The sequence below is a fragment of the Embiotoca jacksoni genome, unplaced genomic scaffold (assembly GCF_022577435.1).
Source record: "Embiotoca jacksoni isolate LCO1_2020_lvr unplaced genomic scaffold, fEmbJac1.0.p SCAF_4, whole genome shotgun sequence".
In the NCBI taxonomy this organism is placed as follows: domain Eukaryota; kingdom Metazoa; phylum Chordata; class Actinopteri; family Embiotocidae; genus Embiotoca; species Embiotoca jacksoni.
In genome coordinates this window covers 10,507,263-10,527,459 of record NW_027185392.1, presented here as the reverse complement: position 1 = coordinate 10,527,459, position 20,197 = coordinate 10,507,263, and the positions used below count along the sequence as shown (strand labels likewise).

Below are 20,197 nucleotides of genomic sequence, written 5' to 3'. Positions count from 1 at the left end.
AGATCACTACAATGCAGGTTTCATGGGTTTGTTTCTGCCTCTGCAGAAGAGTAAAAATAACTGTAGAGTCTGTCACATGCCTAAATTTACTCTAACTGAGTCACTGTCTTGTGTGTCACTGAGTAAAAACACAGTTGTACATTATTCCCCTATTGAAATCATGGCTGGGAAAAAAAAGGGAATCAATAATTTTACATCAGAATTTAGATCGAAACTTTATCACTCAAAATCTAAGTTCAACATAGGAGAGTACATAAATGGTTACATTTGACTTTACACGTTAAACTTGATCTATCGTCTAGTTTATTTTAGATATTAAAAAAAAAAAGATTTGTGCTCGATATTTCACATGGCGCAGAATTGAATTATTTTAAATCCCAGCGCCCTACCTGTATAACACCACTTCTTTTTCCATGTCCCCAAATCATTTCATGTATTTCCCGATAAGTGCTGTAATGTGTTATGTACTGTAACCAGAAAATAACAACATTTTCATTCAACTGCAGCGTCAGTCTGTGGTGTGACATGTCAAGCTTTTCCATGCTTCATAAAGCAGGCAGCCTGAGCTGTGACTGAAACTGCTACTGAAAGTACATTTTCAGGAGTGAAGCAGCTGTACTGACGTTCTCCGGTAGTTACAGAAATGTCTTCACACTTCTACAGCAAAATGCAGATATGCACGTGCTGCATTTAACCAGTTCTTAATTGTATATGTTAGCATTCAGAATTCAAAAACTTTGTGGTTAAAAAAGACAGAACAACACTCTCCAGAGAAGAGCTTTATTAGACAAGTGCTGCCGATGTACAGTATTTGTTCCATGTGTATTTTCAGTTGGTAGGAAGCATGTTAGTGAAGTGAAACCATATGTCGTGTGTACGGTCCTTTAGTGCAACAGATAAAGAGAAATAAAGCAGAATTTCTGTTGCTGCATATGTAACGTACAGTAAATACAGCCAATCACTGCCAACCACAAATGGAAACGATATCTTAAAACAGAGATTGGGGTGAACTGGATCCTTCGTCCAGTATATGTGCTCGGAAATGTTTGCCGTGTCTAAGCCGGAATGTAAACGTGCGCGTGTGTGTGTGTGTGTGTGTGTGTGTGTGTGTGTGTGTGTGTGTGTGTGTGTGTGTGTGTGTGTTCTCTCAGTCATCCACAGCAATGTTGCGGAACAGATAGGCCATGGACTCGCCGTTGTGGATGCGCCGGATAGCCTCAGCCAGGATCATGCTGACATCCACAGTTTTGATTTTTGGACACTGTAGCTTCTGCACCTCATGAGGAACAGTGTTGGTCACCACCACCTGGAGGCAAAATACAATAGCCTCAGTCCATTTGTTTCAGCCATTTTCCATGTCTATAGAATTCACTGAAAACAACAACTTCTTCTCATCTTCTTCTTTGAAACTGGCAGATAACAAAACATTGAGGCTCATTCTGAACCTGGTTTTTCCATACTTTTATAAATCTGTTTCTAAAAACCTGAACATTTGATTAATAAAGCTTGATTGCCTGTGAATAATCACTGTATTATCAATTTCACACAGAAAACAGCTATTTTTACACTGTGTCTTACTTATACAGATGCTGAAAGGAGAAAAGTGCCCTAATCATTTAGGTCTTTAATAAATGAGCACTGACAAAAATCAGTGCATAATGGAGAAAAGAATTCACATTTAAAGTTCCAGTCCTCCAACAGGCTTATCAATCTTACTAAAATACTTCGTTTCATTCATCTGTTATTAACACAAATTCTTACAACATAATCTCTCTCCAGCTTCATTCCTCTTTGAGACATTATTCAAAGCATGAACAACATGCATTAAAGTTTCCCAAAAAACTCATCTATATCAAAAATGGTTATATTTTTCATTTACTTTCATTTTTTGAGGAGGGTGGAAGGTAAAATTTGGTTTATTGGATATTTGTACATGCATGTTGTAGAACGTGATTACTTAAACCCTTCTATTGTGGTGGTTCTCATTTTCTACCATTTTCACAGAATACTGAACTGGCTTATAAAAGTAGTTTTAGGTCAGGTTTTCTGACATTTAGCACATTTAACATACAATTTGTTTTACACAACTGAATATGAACTTGAGTAACAGAGGATATGATGAAGCACACAAATAATTCTGCCAACCTCACTTGATTTTACCTCGTCAATAGCAGACTCCTCTATTAGTCTTGGTGCATCTGCAGACAACAAGCCATGTGTAGCCATGATGTAGATCTTGTAGGCTCCCCTCTCTTTCAGGATTTCTGCTGTTGCAACAAAATCCTCCACATCATCTATGATGTCATCCTGAGAAAGTGAACACAGGGTTAAGAAGGGAAAGGGAAAAAAAAGGGAAACACTTATACTTGTATTGCTGGAAAACTAAATCTCAACCATTTAGGTTTGAATTTTGGGGGTCATTTTACAGTTTATACAAAACGTTGGACAAAAGCTCTGACTTGGGAAGTAGAATGACTAATAAGTACCTGCCTGAGCATAAACAGCACCAAAAATGTTTGGCCTCTCTGATATCTTCTTTATGATAAATATTATCAATGAACCATGAATGAGCATGGAAAATGTACTATCACATACATTTCCATATAAAATATGCCCCCAACTATTTTACTTTATCACCTTCATATGTTCAAGCTTCAACATCTTGGCATAGAATTACTCCAAAGACCACAAAAGAGTTCTTACAATGATGATGGCGATTCTGCCTCCGACATCTCCAACAACAGTGATAGGTGGCTTCTCCTTTGCCATCATCACTGAAAGTGACAGTTACAGAAACACGACTTTCAGGAAAAAATAATTGAGGTCTGCCCTGTAACTCCACTCAGGAGCAGCTTATTGGAATGAAGTAAAGTTCAGAGAGATTTGGTGAGAAGGGATTTGGTTAAAACCTGCAAACATCATGCAAAACAGCTCTAACCCAACAAGCGTTCAGCTACCACCAAACCTATTCAATTTCTGCAGGACATTCAAGGATTTTGAGATTTTGGCAAATCATACCAAGTTATCAAGTAGGACACAATTGTTCTCCCACTGAATACATGCTGCGAGCACAAATAAGTGCTTTAGGCCTCGTGGTAGATAGACAAGTGGGTGTAGAACTGAGCCTCTCTTAGAAACCACAGACCTGGATCAATCATTATTTGGATCAACACTACTTTTAACAGTGAACAGCAACCTTACAAAAAGTGTCACTTATCTAAAGCCATTCAAATTAATGTCTCTTAACCAGAACAGGCATATTAAAATGGTAAAGATACCAGATGGAATTTGCAGTAATAATTGATCCAGGTCAAGAACCCACCACATCTCACTTGTAAAGTCCCCCGAACGGAACCCCTGACCATTCCAACAACCAGAGGTTCAGAGATCCTCCAGATTTCAAAAATCAAAAATCAAAAATGTGATTATGTTTTCTTGGTTGGGAAGAAATCCATGAAACAAAAATCTATTTACCACTGTCAAGTTTGTTTGTTCTTTAAATCAGAAAAAAAAAATCAAGCAGTTTCTGATCCCACAACTCAAAACAGACATTCCAAGCAAAATAATGCAATGATGGACCCAGATTCAATACAAGCAATTAATGAACTACAATTTGTAGTGCGTATACAGCATGATGCTTTTAGTGCTACTCGTGTCTCGGTTAAGTGTTGAGGCTTTAGGAGCCTGAGGATTTGACATCAGATCTTTCATGTCAGTTTCTCGCTCCAGTAATAATTCCTGATTTCACTAGAACCAAAATCATTTCAGCAGAGAGGATGTGAAACTGAAGGCTTCCAACAATCATCATGAACACTAGGAGGCTGTGATCCGGCTGTGCCTCAAACCAGGAAGGCTGTTATCAGACTATTGAATAGGAGTTATCATCATACATCTGTCCCACCTATACAGGCTAGTAGCGGCCTACTAAACCTGCGACTACGTTCAGGAATCTGCCACACGTGTAATGTTATGTAACTTTAAAAAACGACACAAGCTAACCTAAGAACTTAAAATAAGTCAACATAGACATTTGATTTCCACACAGGAAACAAACAAGTCTCTGAGGTGAAAGTCCTGTTTTTAGATCCATCTGACCACCTCCAGCCCACCTCCCTACTTCACCTCACCTGACTTTGTCCTTTTCTCATGTGATAATTACTACGGCCACAAGAGGTCAGAGTAAAGAGTGTAAACTTCTGGCCTACTAGCCGGTTCAGTTGGTCCAGTAGGCCCCTACTAGCCTACTTATTTGGAACAGATGCGTGATGATCAACACCTTCCCAGTATTATGTTTGTATGTAGTGTTGGGAAATAACTCTCCTCATTAGTTACATAAACAGCGGTTCAAAATATAATCAAAGAGGCGAGCATGATGCGCTGTATATATTTTCATTACAACATTTTGTGAGTAAAGAAAAGTATCCAACCAATCCTAAGAAAGGAAGCATCCATCAGTCAGTCTATAACAGTAACAAATGCAGTTATTTGGAGGTCTTAAGACTAATTTAAAATCAGATCCTGCTCAACCTTTGGGTCATTTGTAGCACAAGCACCAATGGAGGTTTATTTGACAGGTCCACTGTCACTTGTATGTCCAGATGTGAAGTGGAAGCCCTCAGTAACTCACTGTCATTCCATGCAGGGAGACATAAATAATCAGCAAGAAGTATGAATGGATTTCAAGCATTATGGTCATACTTGGGAGCTCTATCCCAGGGAACGGGACATGTCTGTTGCTTGCTGTGGAAAAAGACAGGATGGTACAAAAAATAGAAGTACAACAAGCACAGAACAAACATTACAGGTTAGTCTGACGTCCAAAACTAATAGTTTTTCTCTGGTCTCGAAATCCCAGAGCAGCTGGCTTCAGAGATAGAAAGCCGTTCTGAACAATGAACTGACATTGAAATGCATGTGTATGAAGAGAGAGATGACTGGAATGTGGGTGATTCTGGTGAGGAAGATATAGCTGACCCATCTCCAAGCCTAGAGGGAGAAGGAGGGAGATTCAACTGAGAGGAGAGCAGACGGTATGAGATGAGGAGGGAAATAAATCTGACTGAGGTAGGAGAAGGGGCAAATGACAGTTACTGCGAACAGTATTTCACAGCTGGCTACAACAACACCTGAGGCCAGGCTGGCCTAAAACAGTGTGTGTATGTGTGTGGAGTCAGCGTGGTCATTACTCTTGTCTTTAAATCTATTAACTATTTCTAGAACTGCTGATAATACAGCAGACTGCCAGTGAATGCCAATATGCATAGCTTAACACAAATGCTGAAGGAAATCAAAACATATTTCACTTTCGATGCTTTATATCCATAAAGATGTAGATGTCTTTCATGGTGAATACGTTTAAAAAAAACAAAAACATCATCCTCTTAAGTGAAAGAGGTTTTTGACGGAGCAGGAATCTTTTAGACCTGACAGTCAACATTGTACTTTTGGCAAAAACAAATGGGAGAGTCCCTTTGTGAAGCTATTGCCAGTGCAGGTTTATCGGGAGAGCTCTCTTGGCTGTCATGCACATTAATTAATGAGGTATGAGGAACTCAAACACCTAGAGCACATTGCTGGTGTCTTGGTGAGGCACCGAACCAGGAAAAGCAGCCTTGAGGAAGAAGTGCAAATGAACTGTAGCAAACACAGAATCAGACACAAAACTAACTTGTTTTTAATAATACTGTAACAAATATCTGTAAATGAAACAACAGGAGTACAGACACAGAAGTTTGTGAATGCACATGTAACTGCGTCGTGTGTCTTACATGGCAGCTCCAGGCCGGTGTGTCCTGTGGTGGTACGGGACAAAGGCGGGGACTGTCGACCGTCGGCCATATCTGACTCCGAATGGTTGGCCTCCCCGTGCATCACGGCCAATCCGAGTCGCAGCCTCTCGGCGTAGGACTGAGCTCTGAGACAGATGAACACGCAGACACACAAGAGTCAAAGAAACTGACAAACACAACACATACAAACGGATACATGGGCAAAAGAGAGCGGAAAGAAGTTTGCAAAGGGGAGTGCCTAGACCTACAAAGAAAAATAGAACTATGAAAACGCAATAGCACTACAAGAATCCACTGGGACAGAAAGGGACTCTGCATTGAATCATAATTCATGTCTGATATGTTATATTTTTCATTAAAAAAAATTACCTGGATAGAAATTCTTACAATTACATCTACATCTCCGCCCTCGCTAAGACATCCCCAATCTATGAATATACAAATAAAGTTTTAAATTAAAAATGTAAAAGTTGAATTACTGGATACAAGATGTTTCCAGGTTACACTTGTGGAATGTAAGTTTCCTATTGGATGGAGACTGGATTCCAAACTAATCGTGTTGTTTTAAATCCTTCTCGGAAATTAGGTGAGCACAAAGAAAGTTCCTACTTTCAGCAAAAAAAATTGCAAATGCTATTCTAGTATCAAACTCTGTATACACATCATTCTGTACGAGGAAGGTAAAACACAAAAGAGAAAGAGCACTGACTGAGACATGAGTGGAGAAGTGTCCCTGCTTTTTAGTTACCTTTTAGCAGCTGAAGGGGTCTTTGCAACAATGATGGCATTCCTGTAGTCTGGGATCTGAGGGAAGAGAAATATTCTTTTTAGAGCTAGAATATTAAAAAAGACCTTTGCTTTTACATATTATTATAAAACAAAAACAAACAAAAAAACGAATTCCTTGATTTTCAGTAGAACTGCATCCTTTTTGTGACACTGAGCCTGTGTGACAAAGAAGCACAACAATGTTGAGCCCACAGTATTTAGTAACCTAACCTCCTCCTGGATGTACTGGATGAGGAAGGGGGAAGCTCTCAGGTTGTCAACAGGGAAGTTGAAGAAGCCCTGGATTTCTTTCTGGTGGAGGTCCATGGTGATGATGTGAGTTAACCCTGCAACACCACAGACATGACACACATACACAAGTTTGTGTGGCCTCAGAGCAAATTTCTGCAATATCTGAAGTACACAATGACAGATTTCCCAGACAACACATGGGAGAAAAAATAAATATATTGACACAACAATTCGTGCACAGCTTGATAAACTGCATGAACAGATTAATAAGACATTAACACGACTGAAAATCCAGCAAGAATGGCAACTGTTCCTTCTTTGTACCTAAACAAACATGGATGGCAACGAGGAGCTTCCACTGTTTATATGCAACTGGTTTTGTGCTTTAAATACCAAAAAAAGGCAGGTAAAATGAGAGATGTTAAAGAGGTTTACGGATGAGGAGGTGTGCGTAACACTGAGTGTTTAGCCTGCAGAGACACTCGGTGGAATTGGGAAATTTTAAAATTTAAAATTCATCACCTTCTTGCGACATAAGTGATGTCATCAGTCGCCGATGTCACATACAAATTTCAAACATGCTTAAAATAAAAACATCTTTATAAGAACAACTGGCAGCAACTGGATCTGGAGATGTAAATTAGAGGTTTTACATTTCACACTATATCATTTTCTCAGTACACTCAACATCAACTGACCCATACTGGAGCAGGCATGCCCCAGGTTGGTCTGATGAACCGTTTTTCTGATTTTGAAATGTGCTTCCATATATAACAAATCAATAATGACAACGTGAATTACAACAGGGTATATACCAGCTTTAGCCAACATGGATGCTAGCAGCTTGCAGACGACAGATCCTCTCTTCCTCATCTTGCACTGCTTGCTGTAAGGAAAGTACGGAATGACTCCGATGATGTTCTTGGCACAGGACGTCTTCAGGGCATAAGCCATAACCAGCAGCTCCATGATGGCTGTGTTGACATCTCTGAGCATCCATAAGTTAAAACAAAGAGACAGTATCCGATGTCATGAAGTGCAAAAGAGCAGTGCAGGTATGGTTTAAAATCTACAACCCATTAAATATGTTATTTATGTTTGATGAGCTGAGAGGGGATGTTGAGTCAGAAGTTTAACATTTGTTTACAAGATCATCATCTCCACTGAAAATGGATCGATTGACTGATTTCATGCAGCCTGTTTCAGACTCCACCTCAACAGGCCTTTCCTCTGTCCCGAGGCAAAAATAACTTCAAAAATCTACTGCTTGTTATAATTGATAATATTGTAACAGAAGAAACAGAGTTCACTGCATAACTAAATCATAAACATTAAGTTCTGTTCAGGAAAAACACGTTTCAGTAAGAAAAGTCTTCTCCCAGGACATTTTTAAATCCCCTCTAACATCAAATCAAAACTCCGTGCTGAGGGGAGATTATGATTAGCTGCCATGATGGTTTATATTTTGATGACGAGTACAGTTTCATGACGTTAGGAATAAGAAGAGATGTTGGTATAACGGCATGAGACACAGACATTCTGGCCTTGACAGTAATCCCATTCAGGAATTTGAGTGGCCTGTTGGATTTGTGTACTATCAACCCAGAAAGCTCAAAAAAATACAATGCCCCCTCCTGTGACCTTTGGTTGGTTTTCAAAGTCTGCCTCCTCGTCATAGCAAATAACTGATAAGCAAGTTCAAGTCAATTTCATCTGGACTTCTGAAGGATTCTGAGAAGAAAACCTTATCTAAGGTACAGCACATGAAAAGATATGTTTGAACTGGTTTTAATTCACACCACGATAATCATAAAGGCAATATACTTCAATAGAGTCTGGGATTATTAGAAAAAATACATAGCTTTTTATGTCTTCGAACATCAGGATTTAAGTCATGTGGCTGAGCTCATAAGTACAAGTTTAAAAGCTGGTCACACTCGTGTCATTTAAAAGACACTTTTGCTTCTGTCATAGAAAGGTTTGAGGGGATAGAGATTTTGGTAGTCCATACAGTAAATTAGAAACAACAGCAGAGTGCAGACATATTTGTCATTTCATTATCTTATAAAGTGGCTGACGCATTAGCAATTAGCAATTTTTTGCTGAACATTGCTGCCTGTTGCTGCTGGAAAAGAGGCTGATGAGGCCAAACATTGTCTCCAATTACACTTTGTGATATGATTCTTAGTTATATATACATCATAAAAAAAAAAAAAAAAAATTACATCTGTTAAGTTTAAAGCATTAAGACCATCTGTCTGTCTCACCTGGGAATGGTCTGAATGATAAAGATATCTTGTCCACGAACAGACTCTTTCACATCAACTCTAGTCTCTGAAGAAAAAACAATCATTGAGTGTTTGAGTGTAAAGTCAAGTGAGACAAGAATAAATCACAGTTCATTAATATTAAGACTTTAAATATGGAAATTAGGGATCTGTACATATTGCTGAGGCTTACCTGTATTTGGCTCCTGATATACCACTGACTTGCCCAACTCCACACCCAAGCGTCTGGAAGATAAAACAGGACACAACATGTAAAAAACACACCATAATCCTTTCACTTATTGAAGTGTGCAAATATTCTAGCATGTGTGAAACTATTTGTTTTCATTATGGTGACTGGCTGCTTGACTGATGCCCATTCAGAGGCACTAACTAAACAACATAAGGATTAAAACGACTAGATTATAAGAAAAGAAAACTGAGAATTTAAATAATCCACAGTATATTTCACTGGTTCAATCAATACAAACCTTTTAGATTTTTTTTTTTCTTATTTATGATTAGCCACAGTAGGTAAGGCTTCACTTTGATAAGTTTGAGGTCCTGACAGCACTGACAGAGTATAAAAACAGTGAATTTAAGTAATTGGTAGGAGTGATTTGGGACAAAATGTTGCAGCCATTAAGGAAGCAATTTAAGGTTTTGTTAAGTTCAGTGGTGGTTTAGAGCCCAAACTGTCTGTAGACAGCTTCAAAGGGGAAAAATAACACCAAAAAAAAATTACAAAAGGTTCAAACAAACAAACATAGACTAAGTTGATATCTTAATATTGATGTTTAGAGTGGAACAGTCTCTTTGCTTTAAGTCAAAGTCTGAACAAGTACAACATAAAAACAGCTGAGACTTGAGCAAAATATTATGCAGTTCATTTTTTAAAGTGAACAGCCATGTAACTGCCAATTACACCAAATGAACTTGACTGCTCTTTAAAGCATGGCAGACGAGCAAGGGCTTGGCTGGGTGTCAGTGGGAGGCTGTGCCAGTACAGTCAGCATGGAACCCGCTCCACAAAAAAGGCCTCAGTGGCTGTGTCACTTCACCCCATTTACAAACCTAAACCTTATTCCAACGTTTGAGATGGTGCCATCTTATATTGTGACCAAAAAAACATTAAAGCAGACAAATAAAAAAGGATGCTCAAACATGTGAGACATGCACCTAAAGTTTCTATTTATGAAAGTTTCAAGAATATTTAAAATGCAACCCAGTTTGCAGCCTTATGAACTGTTTTCTATTTGTCACATTCAGTGAAGAATTACATGGTTATAAAAAATAAAGCTGGCTTTAGTCCCAGGGCCATTCAAACACAGCCCGGTCACCACACGCAGCTCAGTAAATATTGAAAGCAGCATTAATTAACATTTTCTGTGTGCTCATTCCCGTTATTTAACCTTTGCTCCACAAGGAAACTCTACTCAGCACTAAAAGGGCGCCATAATCTCCCTAATAATGTTCTGTAATGGGGCCAAACAATGTAAACCGAGTCGGCTGAGCTCCTTTTCACTGTGTGGGCAGTACAACTTCTGCTTGGCTGCCTGACAAGTCTGCAGGGCCAGGAAAAAACATGGCTGCTCCCTGATTCCAGTGAGAGAAGAGACTGGTGTTTTTATGTCATGACCCTTTACCCATTTAAATGCCTCATGAATCATGGCCTATTAAATAATGTGTGCTACAGTGACATCCAGTGTACAGTATCTGTGTTCAGTCTATTCCCCAGACAGAAATGCATCTGCAGAGTACTCTGCTTTCGTCACAATGATTCCTACTGACAGGTTATTCACATTTTCCAGACCAGAAGACAAAAACACAGGTTAATAACCTAATAAAACACATCTTTCATCTTCACAGTGCTGCTGTGTTGTGCTCAGAGTGTTGTTAATCTGTAGTGACACTTATAAAGAAGAAAAGAAAAAAGACAGAACTACAGAAAAAGCTTTGTTTCCCTTCCACTTTCAATGACGGTTGGATAGTGATTATGCCAAGAAACACACATTTTTGACTGGAAAAGCCACTGAAAGAGATACACCAACTCAAACCAGGGTTATTGAACATTAGGAGAACTGTTGTGTTAATTTAAACCTATGAATTCAAACTGAGGTGCATGTAAGAAACCAGGTAAGCAGTAGCCTATAATCAAAGTTTTGCAACACAAGCATCCATACGGAAATTTTCTTTTAACAACACTGACTGCTGAAGTACAAGTTTCTTTTTTTTCCCTTAGTATAAACTGTCACTCTTTTTCTGTTAGTTCAGTCTATTAAGGCATTCATATTTACCATTAAACCTGCTGTTCAGTGTGTTTAATTATTTTCCGTTTCAGATGTCTGTAAAGCACAACACATGCATAATAGCGAACAAATGCATGTACAGTGTACGATCTAAAACGTGTTTCAGTCATTCTATCGTCATTATAGAAGTACACAGTATGTGGGACATGCTTCTTTTACACCGACTCCACAATATGTTGGGTATAACAATGCGTTTTGCCATCACGTCATCATCTTGTGGACAGCATTTGGTTTTCGTTTCATGAGCTACCCAATGATTTCCAAAGTATGCAGTGTGTGTTTGTACAGCCAAATGTAAATGCATTAAATCCAAACAATACACAGTCAGCCACTAGCCTGAGGTAACGTGCAGGAGTCATGGCAGGTAACAAAGACAATTTTCATTCTCAACATAACACTGTATATTACATCACTCGTGCCTGGTATAAATACACGTATACAAGACTGTTATATGAATAGTTAAACCTCACTTACTCTGTGATCTTCTTGGCCAACTCGGTGCAGGCGGTGGTGGAATTGGCAGAAAAAACACGGTAGCCGCTTCGTGAAATATTCATTTTCCTGTAACCATACGAAAGCTTTGGAGTTTGAGAGTGAGAAACCGGCGACTTGTGACCCCCAAAACGCCTAATAGGCATGTTTCTTTGGACCCAATGTGGTATTTAGCTACGTTTCCCCAAAACAATTCGTTGTTTATCTGAAGAACTGCACCTCCTGTAAAATCTGTAAAACCGTGCACACGCCTCTTACGGAAAGAAAAACACAACACTGAAATTGCCAACACGGTATATGACCTAAAACAACATAAAGCACATGCTCCACATGTAGCGTGGAAGTGAGTCAACGAACACCTTCCAGCCGACTAATACCGCAAACACCTCGGTTTACCGCATGTTTCTTTGCGGTGACTGGGTCTTTTTGATGGATCAAGAACGCACGGACTGGGTTTTGTTACCATGAAGGGAACTGAACGGTATGAAGAACAGTCTTGTGTGCAGCTCCGATGTGCTAAAAAGCCAAACTCCGATGGGAAGATTCAAATGTGGCGACTGTAAAGTTTGTAGCAATTCTGTCGCAGCAGGGGAAAACGCCACGAGCAGCGCGAGCTCATTGGCTGGATGAAGAGCGCGACTGACGTTCAAGGGAGCCTATCAGAAAGGATATCTGAACAACAGGGCGTGGAAGCTAGTTATGGCCAATCAGATCGCGGGATTTCTATGACGTAATAATAAAGCGCAACGACCATTGACTGTATATATAGCAACAACCGAAACTGTGGGAATGTCCACAACCACAACAATGCGCGGTATATAGTGGATTCGTGCGCAAAGACAAGGATTTTTTTTTTTGCCATAAATCCTATCAGATAGCGCTGTAGTAAAGTAAAGGTGATCATGGGTTGTTTGGTCTCGAACCGATTTGAAGTAATACCGTGGCTTGCATTACCAATAGACATGTTTTTAAGGCAGTGGTGGAAAAAGTGCTCAGTATACTGTACGGTCTGATTTCTTTATCAAAGTGCATTAAAGTTAAAAGTAGATGGTGATGATTATGATAAATCCACACAAACTCTGCTCACCATTCGTTTTATTTTCAGAATAGAAATCCTCAAATGTTCTTCACAAGTTTGATTTTTTTTTTTGTAACATTGGCTTTTGGGTGGTAAGGTCAAACCACATTTGTATTCAAAGCTTTTTTTTTTTTTAATGAACAATGAACCTAAGGTTGCACCAACTGTCATGTAATAAAAGCCAGATCATTTAATAACTTGAGCAGACAAAAAAAACAACCTGTAAATCAGCAGAACGTGTATAAACAGGCTCAATGGCTTGTTTTAGTGTGAATGTTTGCAGTACAAAAGTGCTTACCAGTCAAAATACAACAATTTACTCAGTAAAATATAGTTTTACTACTATTCTAATCAAAATGCTTGACTAGAAAGTGGCTGAATAAGGCATGTGTAAAGTCATTAACATGGTAATTGCTACAGGCTTTGCAAAAGTGTGAGCTGCCTTACAACTTAATTCCCTAAATAAACGGGTTTTCTTGGTTGTTCTATAATTATTATTCCCCAAGCTGGCACAACAAAGACTTGCATTCTTTATGCTGTGAACAGGACTCACACTGTTGCTGGTGTCACGCGAGGAAAGGCATATATCAAGTTGGCACTCTGTGATCCGGTCTGTCAGTTTTGGCTCAGTGGATCACCACACCTAAGACACCCCACCACACCCATTCCTGCATTCCATCTTTGAGTTGACACTCGAGTAATTCTAGTGTTTTCAAATCCACACACAGACTGTGCGTCGAGGAATAAAACAATAGGAGTGTCATTTAACATATGAATCAGCTTTGAGCAGTTGGCTTCTACAAATATCAATGCTGTCACTTGTTCTAGGTCAGTTCTACAGTCCTTCAGAAGATGATCAAACCCCCTTGCATTTTGCAGAGTTAATTTTGAATGACTAAAAATGCCTTTTCTTTTACCATATCTACACTTAAAACCCATTATGAGAAATTTAAAATTTGTTTTTAGAAATGTTTTCAAATATATTAAAAGGTAAAATCTGAAATTTCTTATTTATAAAAGTATTCAGACCTTTAATTCAGCACAAGATAAGCCACTTTGACAGCAACAACAGCTTCAAGTGTTCTTGGGGACGTCACTACAAGCTTTTCACACTTGGATTTGGACAGTTTGTCCCATTCGTTCAGGTAGATTCTATAAAGCTTCATTAGATTTGGATGGAAAGCTTCTGTCAACTGCCATCTTCAGATCTCTTCAAAGATGTGCTGTGCAGTTTACGGCTTTGATCAGTCCATAGAAAGACATTTAAAGACTTGTCCCGAAACCATTTCAGTATTGTCCTGGTTGTATGCTTTGGTTCACTGTCATGCTGATAGGTGAACAACCATCCTCGCCTCAGGTCGTTGCACTCTGGGCCGGTCGTATTTAAAGACATCTCTGTATATGGCTGCATTAATTTTCCCTTCAGTTCTGAAGAGTCTCCCTGCAACCGAGAAGCAACCCACAAAGCATAATGGTGCCACCACCATTTTTCATTATAGGGATTGTATTAGCAGGAGACAAGTGAATTGCTCTTGGAGTCCATCACTGTGGAGGTCTACAGAGTGTAAACTGTGGCACCTTATATACACAGGTGAGCTAGTCAGTTTGTCTCCGGTGGGCTCCAGTCAATTTCTGGACACATTTCAAGGAGTATTAAAGCAAACAGGATCCACCTGACAACAGTTTGGAGTGCCACAGCAAGATGTCTGAATACTTTTGTAAGTGAAAGATTTCAGTTTGTGATTTTTCTTAAAAAGTTTAAATACATGGTTTCACTTTGTCAGTGCGGATTATTCAGTGTAGGTTGATGGGAAAATGCTGATTTCTTTCCATTCAAAATAAAATCTACAACACAAAAAACTGAATACTTTGTGAGGGAACTGTATGTACTTGTCTGAGTAACCAGTATCTGACACTCACATTACCTATTTCAACTGCTAACAAAGGCATGAGTGCCCTCCATTTTAAATTTCACTTCACTGTTTCTCGCTTTCATCTTCCAGCTTTGTTGTCTTCCTTCCTCTTTTTAAAAGTCAATGACGCGCTTCAGACCACAAGTCCACACACACTGTCAAAGATAGCACTAAAATGCAGGTGATACATTTTTTTTCTCTGTCAGCCTTTCAGCACCTTCTCTTTTAACAGGTCCAAGATGACCTGCCTCTCTTGACTCTCGAGCTCAAACCTCCGCTCCCTTTCTTTTCTCTCAGCTCCCAGACGTTCTCTCTCCAGAGCGATCTTACCTGAGACAGCACAAGCATAAATGAGGACAGCACAACAGTCTGCATATAATTATTTCCTCCTGAATTTTAAGATAAGGTTTTTTTTAGAGAAATTTGTTTTCAGCTGACTTTTATTCACAGATATGTCAAGTCTCTCATATCATTATTATTCGACTACATGTGATATGTTCATTCTTAAGGATAATGGTTCATATTTCCTTGTCTTATATTGTTTCAGCCTGGTTTCAGGCATCTGAATCACTGCCCACATCTCAGAATCTTAAAATAAATTCAGAAATGTTGAATGATTAAGGAGCCACACGATTTGATTGTAATCAGTCAATTAAATGGTCACTGTCAATTGTCATCGGGATCATAGATATGGGTGGTAGAACCATTGTCCACCTCCCATTTGGCTCCTATTTGACCATTATCAATGACATAATATATGACAGCTGGAGAGTACCAGGGACATGTACACTAGACTTTTCTCATCATGGTAACAGTAATAAACAGGTGGTTAACATTGTGACAAACTTTGTTTGATTTCTAGCACCAAACCTACTTGGTTAAAGTTTGGAAAAAGATCATGGTTTGGGATTAAATAACGAGTGTTACTTGGGTAAGTAAATACGTTACATTAATTAACTTACGTACATAAAGTAAAATCATTCAATGTCGGCTTTTGTTCACATGGGACACAAACAGTGAGCTCCTGAGTAAACGTCCCATGTTTGAACCAACCACTCCAACCAATAGGAAGTATCTAACATCAGTCATGAGGGTAAAAACATACATACTGTTCAAAAGTAATTTTTGTAATTTAAAAGAAAAAGGCGGTTTCTAAAACTGACGAAAGAAACTGAAATATCCACAGAACTAGGAACCTACTGTATAACAGAATAATTTATATAGAGTAGAATATAAAATGACTATTCTGTTCTATGAAAATCTTACTCCTCTGAATTTCCAGTTCCTCTCGGCGGAGGGCAAGTTCTTCCTCCCGAAGCCGTTGCTCTGCCTCTGAGCGTTTCTCCAGAAAGCTCAGAATCTCAGAGTAGGTCTGGCAGCAACACTGGCACGGCCGCTTGGCTGTGGGCGCTGCTGACATCTCTGCCATCTCCTCACGGGCTTCTTCTGGGTCTGTAATTATATAAAAATTTACTGGTTCTTGAAGAGTACAGTGAGAAACAAAGCAAAACTCCTGGAGTTGGCCGTGTTTAATCACAGGCAAATACTTTCAATACTTGCACAGAATTTAAAATGAACGGTTGGAGTTGGAATATTTTACTTAGGCTCCACAATTTTTTACAAATTCCCCACCAGTTTTGTTGTTTTCTGGAAAAGGAAAACCAACAAAAAAAATAACAACAACAAAAACATCATAATTTCTGTTTGATGTTTCTTAGTTGTTGCCAATAACTGCTGGAACAGTAACTTTTTGCCATTGAATTGGCTTAGTAACTGAAAGGACGTACAGGAGCATCTGAGTTTGGAGAACGACCAGCAAGAATGTCTTCTTTCTGAAATGACATGTCAGTGGACTGAAGTCTTTGTCATGAGCTTGATTTTACACATTTTCTGTTGACTGTGCTGTGGGTATCAATTGACAGTCCTGCCCCGTCCCATGTTGTGAATGTGTTTTACCTTCAGAGGGTGTTTGTGTGATAGTGATGTTGGGTTTGTCCTGTTCTGGCATAGTTAGCTCTTCAATGGCTCGATTTCTCCTCTCATCATCCTAAGAAAGATAGGGACAAGACGACTTCTACAACAAGAACAATATAGAACATGAGAATAATAGGCAGAAATGGCAACTAATTTAGTTTAAGTAACACTCGCCAAAGAACTTAGTAACAGTAAGAGTAGTAGTAGCAGGGGCAATAACAGCAGTGATACTGTAAAGCAAGAAGCAGATTTGGGTCTGCTGCTCCAATACCTACACTTTTTTTCATGAATCTACCTTGACAAAAAAATGGCAACACATCCAGTACTACAAAACTATGGCAGATCCTCCACAGTCATAGCATATTTTTAGCTCTCTCTTGATGGGACAAATTATATATTGAAAATCTGGCACAGTCAAGATCAAAATAATGTATCGTTTACTGAAAGAGTTTGAGATGATACATCTTTAAAAAAACGTAATCAGACAGAAACCATTCAAAATAATATTTGTTTTGTCTCTTTGTATACAGTTCCAGTGCTTATAGATAAATTGGCTTTATTATGCACGATGTCAACTGATTGTACCTCTAATTCTGTATTTTAATTCTGGTTAAGACATGTACACTTGCTGGCTTAACTGTGGCAAAGAGTGGACATATTTCACGCAAGTAGGCACTTGACTGCTCTTAAATATTGTGTATTTCAGTGCCGTGATGGATCCTATAAATTTACTTGTGACTGAAAGCCACCAAATGGAGGAACAAGGAAATACTCAAGTAATAACAGAATGTTAAAATATTTGTTATCTTGGATGTCCAATATCTTTGGCTAGCCTCAATTACTATCGCCATTCCCATCGGCAGCAAATACAGAGTCAATCTGACTTCCTAAACCAGCTCAAGGGCACTAAATCATGTTTGTAAAAATAAATTTCATGTGACATAAGTATGCCTACTGCTCTCTGCTGACGCCATATCAATGACACTCACCTGGTACTTTGTGCCCTCACCGCTGGTCAGGAGCCCCTTCTCTGCCTCCAGCTCCAAAACCTCATGGAGCAGATCCTCCTTTTGGGCATACAACCTCTCTGTTCCAAACCTGAAGATACCAAAAGCACACACATGAATTTATACTAAATCTTCTAAGTGAAGCTAAGCACATCTACACGTCACCACATCCAGTTCAGAGCTATAATTTCTTCAGGAAACAGAACAGCTTGCTCTTCTTTTATCCAGAAGTACAGTTCTTGTTGCCTGAACCAACCTGCGCAGACTGGGGAAGTCTTGTTTCTTGTAGTAGTCGAGCAGCAACATGGTCCTCTCCCTACACCTTCTTGCATCCACCTCAAAGTTTTCCTCTTGGAGGGCGGTAGTGATGATTTCACCCACTCTGGCCCAGATCCGTCCTGACAACATCAATGTGTTCATACACATATTAATACAAAAAGGAAGTTTGTTTCAATAGTGTGATGTGAAAATTGTACATTTCTACAATTAAAAGATCAAAAACAAAAATAGAATATTCAATAAAATGTTCTCCATGACAAATATTTTGATACCAAACAGTCACCAGGTATCATGCAAAAACTGCAGCTCTCTGCAATTGGACATCCTGTAAGCGTTTTTAAGTGGATTAGTCCTTTTTTAGGAAACACAAACCTGGCTCTTTGGAAGCAAATGGGTTCTGAGCGATAACTTCTCGCAGGAGGATGATGTCATGGCGTGCTGAAAAACGCACCTGACGCTTTCGTGGGGTTGTGGAGGGGCAGGCAAGGGAGAAACCTGAAGTTGGAAATATCTTATAATATTAAAGATTATAATACAACTGGTCAAATACACACTCTTTGTTTTTTCAAAGACAGCAAGGTGACATCATGAATTGAAAAACGATTATTAACAAAGAGGGCATGGTTCATGGTTGCCCTGACCTCTGACCTTCTGGTTAACAAAAAACAAATAAAACTATATTCTACCCAATTACATTATAACTGCTATTAAATAGGATAATCTACTATTTTGATTAGAGTAAAACCATTACACTCTCTGGCATGAGACTGATAGTGGTGTAAAACAGATTTAAGCTACAAAAAAACAAACTTGAAATATAGTTTTTATTGATCCATCCATATCATTTTGACTATAACTGACAAGCCATGATGGGGAATAAATGGGGCCTGTGTTTTGATGCAGAGGTTAAGTGGTGACAGCCTTCTGTCAGTTGCAGAGCTGCTATTTGACAGATGACAGCAGCTCTGTCACCACTGTCTCAGCCTCACACTGTGCACACAAGGGTAAGCAGCCAGTAGCCTGCAGCTACAGCAGTTTATCCACAGAAGCGAGACAAACAGCCTCTGAAGCACTGATAGCCCCACAGAGGCTACAGTTTAATGCCGAACCAAATGCGTCAGAGGAGGAGGAGAATATGTGCACGAATCGAGAGAAGCACTAAATGCGGTTCAGGAGATATTATTGTAAGTGGCTGAAATGCGTGTTAGACGTGGAGGTGGTAATGTATCTCACCGTTGTTGATCGGCACTTCCACCACTACCCGTTCCATGTTTCTGTTTGGTGCATCCGGGAACCGCCTGACGCGCACGGCACACGTCCAGTCACCAGTACAGGTTCCCTACTGACGTGTAGCTCAACTTGGCGGACAATCCCAGTGTTGCAAAAACGGAGGTACCGCACGTCTCTGTTAGTTGTGCTTACTCCGTATGACCACAAGATGAAGCCAAAGAACTGCTGTTCAACCATTCTTTAAGTGACTGTACCGAATGTAAATCAAATCCACGGCTTTCTTAAATAGTAACTCTGTGTGCTTCAATTGCTATAATCACATTCCTCAAAAATGCTGTGCATAAAAAAAAAATGCTATTCAAGTTTGGTTTTTTTGTGTGTTTTTTTTTACACTAGTGCAACACTGTACTTTCTTTTAATCATCAATGGAAATACAGAGTGCCATCACAAACGAATTCAGGTTTGTCACAGTATTAAATCAAGCTTTGGCTGCCCTAACAGCATCTCAGATGCCATCTATGGAGCAGAGCCATTGAGACAGATGAGGCCGAACAAGGGCGTGTTAAGTAATAAAGCGTTGGCCCCAGCGCAATTGGTCTGTCTGTATGGCTGCGGTTCGCAGGCAGCGGCAGCACCTCCTGGCGGATGACACCGACATGTTTTTTTGTTTGTTTTTTTGTATTTTTTGTTGTTGTTGTCATTTGTGTTGGTTTTGTTCATATTCTAATTATATTTTTGATTCCAGCGAGTGGTTAATTGAAGATCTTGATTTTCAAACTTTCCATCCGGTCGGAAATGATGTTTGAGGTCGGACAGTCATGTCAAAGGTCTACGATGAC

At 39.3% G+C, this 20,197-nt stretch overlaps 2 protein-coding genes across 5 annotated transcripts; both read right to left on the bottom strand.

Moving 5' to 3' along the window:
- Nucleotides 1-766: 766 nt before the first annotated feature.
- Nucleotides 767-12,488, bottom strand: LOC138208807 (phosphoribosyl pyrophosphate synthase-associated protein 1-like). Of its 3 annotated transcripts, XM_069166939.1 has the most exons (12): nt 12,341-12,487; nt 11,860-11,946; nt 9,270-9,322; nt 9,077-9,143; nt 7,625-7,797; nt 6,789-6,904; nt 6,538-6,593; nt 5,769-5,914; nt 4,699-4,740; nt 2,704-2,774; nt 2,161-2,307; nt 767-1,306 (listed from the first exon to the last, which is right to left on the bottom strand). In XM_069166939.1, exons 2-12 carry the CDS (start codon nt 11,940-11,942, stop codon nt 1,148-1,150), a joined length of 1,113 nt encoding a protein of 370 aa, XP_069023040.1. In that variant the 5' UTR covers nt 11,943-11,946; nt 12,341-12,487; the 3' UTR covers nt 767-1,147. The 3 variants fall into 3 exon arrangements, with proteins under 3 accessions (XP_069023040.1, XP_069023038.1, XP_069023039.1); XM_069166937.1 differs by having other exon boundaries at nt 11,860-12,488; XM_069166938.1 differs by lacking the exon at nt 4,699-4,740 and having other exon boundaries at nt 11,860-12,487.
- Nucleotides 12,489-12,812: 324 nt separating this feature from the next.
- LOC138208809 (uncharacterized) lies at nt 12,813-19,485 on the bottom strand. Of its 2 annotated transcripts, XM_069166940.1 has the most exons (8): nt 19,362-19,485; nt 18,501-18,623; nt 18,106-18,247; nt 17,832-17,940; nt 16,825-16,915; nt 16,656-16,700; nt 16,135-16,320; nt 12,813-15,198 (listed from the first exon to the last, which is right to left on the bottom strand). In XM_069166940.1, the coding sequence occupies exons 1-8, from the start codon at nt 19,396-19,398 to the stop codon at nt 15,071-15,073; spliced, it is 861 nt and encodes a 286-aa protein (XP_069023041.1). In that variant the 5' UTR covers nt 19,399-19,485; the 3' UTR covers nt 12,813-15,070. The 2 variants fall into 2 exon arrangements, with proteins under 2 accessions (XP_069023041.1, XP_069023042.1); XM_069166941.1 differs by lacking the exon at nt 16,656-16,700.
- Nucleotides 19,486-20,197: the final 712 nt, after the last annotated feature.

Coding starts and splice junctions, on each gene's coding strand:
- LOC138208809 (XM_069166940.1), bottom strand. CDS start 19,398: ATGGAACGGGTAGTGGTGGAAGTGCCGATCAACAACG. Junction 17,941..18,105: donor GACTTCCCCAGTCTGCGCAG/GTTGGTTCAGGC, acceptor TGGTATCTTCAG/GTTTGGAACAGAGAGGTTGT. Junction 16,321..16,655: donor CTCCAAACTCAGATGCTCCT/GTACGTCCTTTC, acceptor ATATAATTACAG/ACCCAGAAGAAGCCCGTGAG.
- LOC138208807 (XM_069166937.1), bottom strand. CDS start 12,023: ATGCCTATTAGGCGTTTTGGGGGTCACAAGTCGCCGGTTTCTCACTCT. Junction 4,741..5,768: donor CACCGGCCTGGAGCTGCCAT/GTAAGACACACG, acceptor CTTTTTCCACAG/CAAGCAACAGACATGTCCCG. Junction 2,308..2,703: donor GCAGAATCGCCATCATCATT/GTAAGAACTCTT, acceptor TCACTTTCTCAG/GATGACATCATAGATGATGT.